Raw genomic sequence first — 4666 nt, 5'->3', positions numbered from 1 at the left:
ACCATTTGGAGCCTTCTTGGCAGTGTCGTCCACAGTCCATGGCTGTTCTTATTATGTTTAACACTAAATATTAGTCCAACAATTAGATTACCACCGGGAAATCGTTAAATGTGGGAGAATAGACAATATTCAATGTAATCTATTCCATCCTGATTTACCAGTTTGGTTTACTGGAATTCTGCCGTTAAGGATATAAACCAATTGTTTATATGGGTCATCAACACCAACTAAGCAATCATATGTGTTGTATACAATGACTGTGTACTGCTTCACTGCCAAATATATGCGGCATGTAAGAATGTTTACTGATCCAGTGATGTTAGTCTATGAATAAATATGGAGGGAGAAAAAGCTCTTCTTTCTCTTTGATAACTCTTTGATAACATTTTCTTCCATGATATTGTAAAGATTATACATTCACTATAGCTAAGCACTAAGAATAACAGTCAACTAAATGTTACAATTTATTTAAACAATTCTGCACACTTTTTATGACTTGGTGGACTGCACCATGACTGCCTAGAAAGCCAAGCTACGGTATAAATGCTGGGGAGTAATGTTGTCTATGAAGTTATGGGACATAACATCATAACATCTATTTATTTACCAGCTGTGCATTCTCATTCTGTAAGTGAAAAACAGTATTTTTCATGTCATCTTCTGCTTTTCAATCTGCCCCTGCAGCCTCCAGTAAGCTTAGCTTGAACACCAAGGCAAAGCAATAAATATATATCTCATACCTCCTTACATCAACCAACTCCCTGCATGAACAAAGCACAGGTTTATTATGGCAGGCTTGCTACATTGTTGTACTGTGACATGCAGGGACTGCTTTTTAATAATGACATTTTCATATTGAGAAGGATGTATTGAGCTAGTTATTAAAGACTAATGTGCTTAGTTAGTAAACTTAATCATTAAGAAAAATATTCTATTTGAATATTGGTCAGGGTTAATAATAATATGGGGTTAGCCTTAAGAGGAATGGATGTGTTCTGTTTCAGAATTTGGGTTTGGCTGTGTTTTAGGCTGGGAAGGTAAAGTGTGTGGGTTAGGGCCACTCTAAATGGGTTTGTTATGGAAGGGGTTAATCTTTTTATTTGTACAAGAAAACGTGTGCCAAAAATGACTATTGGTGATAATGAGTATCAGTGTATCAGGGATTAGTGCAATAATGAGTGCTTTTGTTCAGCATGGGATTTCCAACAAATTTGTGTACATTTGTGAACCCTGTCCCTGCAATCCTTGGCAGCTCATCAACCAAAAATTTTGTAAAAATCTGTAATTAATTTAACGATCAACTTGTAGTATTTTTCCCTTCAAAGCATTTATTTATTTATTTGATGTGTATTATTGTGTTGTTGAATACAGTATAGTATATCTACTAATGACAGGCATAATTGATTGTGTCTGTTCTGTATGTTGCCGGTATCTTAAATCCTGATCCTTTAATAAATCCCTGAACCTTTAAAAAGTCAGGTTTTCCATGTTTGGACCCCTATGCTCTCTCAAGAAAAGTAAGCTACACAACTCAGAATCATAGAGACCACAAGAGACCAGGGTCAGACTGGGGGACCTAGGGACCCACCAGATTATACCAGAACATATATATATTTTTGTAAAACTTCAGTGACAAATGCCTGCTTAGAAGGCCAGTAGCCCTACATGTGAACTGTTTTTGGAGGCATATCACTGGGGCCAAGTAAAATTGCTTTCTTGTTCTCCAATAGGCCTGTCCAACCCAGTAAGAGACTGCCATCTTGCTTAAACCACCTTGATTGGCTGCTTATTATAGCTGTGGGCAAAGTTTCTCGCCCTTTGAGTGACACATGGCTCTCCACGCATGCATGGTCCAGAGTCAGTGCATTTAGTGGTCCGTAGGTCCAAAAAGGTTGGAGACCACTGCTTTAGAAGGTTGTTGGCTATATCTTGCATTGGATCACAAACTGCTAATATAGTATTGTGTAACAACGTAGCAGGCCACTTCATGTTCATCTTCACCTCCCTATAGAATAGATCAGGTGTTTAAGCAGAGAACATAGCAGACATCACTTCTAAACTGTTACCCAAACTGATCACCAACAAGCAATAGCAAGTTTGAACTTAACATACTTTTACAGGGCATAGCAGACACCCAGGTACCCCACTGTATTTTGCATCTAACCCTGATGTCTGCCAAACATTTGAGTACATCATCCAATTTGTTCAATATTGTTTGCATTAGATAAGGAGGGTCATCTCACGTATATGGCTAGCATGATATTACCTACAAACAGACATTGGCTTTTAGTGTTTCTGGTGTATTTCATGTCTGTAAAAGAATGCTGCATTGCTGTTGGCAATCTATGGCTGCCCAGTGCATGTGAGTACAAATCCAGAGAGTTTATATCTTTCTGTCATAGTGATAATTTCACATTGAAGTGCCCGTTTTTCATTTTGAATTATTATCTCACACTATTATTTCAAATACAGTTCATTATTTAATAGCTTAATTATATCACATAACTGTATGGTATCTTGGCTACAGAGATCCTTTGACTTTTCTTGCCATCTCCCTTCCTTTACCCCCGGTACTAATGCTGGATTAACTCCAGTACATGGGGAAAAAGAGATTTGCTGGATCACACAGGTTCACTGATGAAAGTGTATCTTCTCCAGCTTTGGGAAGCTGTAATACATCAGACTCGATATGAGAAGCCCATGAATGCTCAATGGGAAATGAAAAAATCATGTTGGAGATGCGGCCTTTTTTGGCTGTTTAATGCCTCTCCATGCTAATGCCTCCATCACGATTCCTGATTTCCCCAGCTACCTGTCTCAGGAATTTTGTAGACACCTAAATAAACTTGAAAGCTGGCCATGGCTAATAAAACTGTTCGGAATTTCAGTGCAGCAGAGGCAGCAGTAAAAATTGGCTTTTTTTCCTTTCTGGTGCATTTTACAAAAAATGGGTAAATAGCCGTGTATCACAGGGATGTATTGCATGTGTTTTGTAATATTATGCCCAGACATATGTAATTATTTATTGTCCATAGCCTCACTGCAAATGCTCTTTATGGTATTAGGGTATTATTCTAAAATACCTTTTAAAGGGATGCAACTGCCACCTCTTTGTAATTTGCAGCTTTAACAATTCGCCAGATTCCATCTGTTTATTTGTATCTGCAATGTATGTTGTACCTTTATTGCCCTAAACATTTTCATTAGTTTTTCTGCATGTTATAGCCTAGAGGGTTATGCTGCCAATGTGATAATACATTTACTTTGATAATACCATATGTAGGGTAAATAAAGTGAATGGGATACTGCTTGTACTTATCAAAATCAGAACATTTTGAAATACTTCAGTGTTTTGTACAGGACAAACTGGTATATGGTTTAATATTTATCAGAGAGGCAAAATCTGAAACCATAAAATCATCATCTATCAATACCAAGTGTTAATAAGCTGCAATTGCTGATTTCACGTTTTAAAAATAATAGTTGCCTGGCTGTCATGCTGATCCATTGGCTTTAAAACCTTCTAAAGCATTAACCTGGAACAACAATAATCCGTTTTGGAAATTTACATGCCTTTTCCAAGTCAGAAACAGCCAGACATTTAGCATTCTTGAGGGCCATTAATGGCAGGCCCTTTATTTTAATCTGTGGAGGTTCCTTAAATGAATAAAATCTGGGAATTGCAATGGATTATACAAGTCCATGGGGTAATCATATGTACTGTGCATGTTAGCACACTCAAAATATTTTTGTGCTCGGTAACATTTTTTTGCACCTCGTCTTTCAAAATTTGCTGACAGAATGATGGAATTGTCACCATGGCTCTATAAAAAGAATATATAAAGGGCAAAATGATAAGGAATTGGGATATTCATAGGACGGTGTAATTGGCGGTATTACTGTAATACCCCACCTACTATGATAAGCAGCAGGAAAATTAAGATAATGAATGATACTGCAAACCTGTTACTAATGATAATTTTTATCTGCTTTGTCTTTCCATAGAGATCCCACGCTGCTCTGGATGTAATGAGCACATTTTGGATAAATTCATCCTGAAGGTTCTGGATCGCCATTGGCACAGTGCATGCCTGAAGTGCTGTGAATGCCAGGTGCCCTTGGCTGAGCGCTGCTTCTCTCGGGCTGGGAATGTATACTGCAAAGATGACTTCTTCAAGTAAGTCCCCAAACCTTACCTCTACTTTATTGTCATAGGGTTTGCGGTACTGCCATTTACCGCTGGAAAATTGACCAGCCAAGGCACCAAAGTGTTAATTGTGATATCCATGATATATCTAACAACAACAACAACAATATTGAAATATTATATGAGATAATATAGTGTAAAATGTCCACAAGGTTACCAAACTGAATCTATCGTAATGTAGGAAGAAACCAAAAGCTCTTCAAATAAATCCGTCAGTGTTATTAAAGATTGGCTTTTTGTGTTGTAGTAAAGTGTGGCCAAGCACATTTTTTTATCATGGGTTACTATACCACGTTGAACATTGCACTTGAAATAATAAAATTGGTGGCCATGCACCTGCCACCAGACATAGCATTTGCTGTGATGTGTTGCAAAAAACATTCTACAAGGATATTTATAATCAATTGGCTTGGAATGGCACTCTATTCTAAATTAATAGTCCTGTCTAATACCTTTATT

At 37.4% G+C, this 4666-nt stretch overlaps 1 protein-coding gene across 1 annotated transcript in view; it reads left to right on the top strand.

Annotated features, from left to right (window-relative positions):
• Positions 1–4666, top strand: part of LHX4 (LIM homeobox 4) — a 41944-nt gene that overhangs the window by 19645 nt on the left and 17633 nt on the right. Inside the window, exon 2 of the mRNA XM_072419806.1 lies at positions 4006–4177. Coding sequence (XP_072275907.1) covers positions 4006–4177 — 172 coding nt within the window. The remainder of the gene's footprint in view (positions 1–4005; positions 4178–4666) is intronic.

The sequence above is a fragment of the Pyxicephalus adspersus genome, chromosome 8, assembly GCF_032062135.1.
Source record: "Pyxicephalus adspersus chromosome 8, UCB_Pads_2.0, whole genome shotgun sequence".
NCBI classification, from domain to species: Eukaryota; Metazoa; Chordata; class Amphibia; order Anura; family Pyxicephalidae; genus Pyxicephalus; species Pyxicephalus adspersus.
This window is presented reverse-complemented; position numbering and strand designations above follow the sequence as displayed.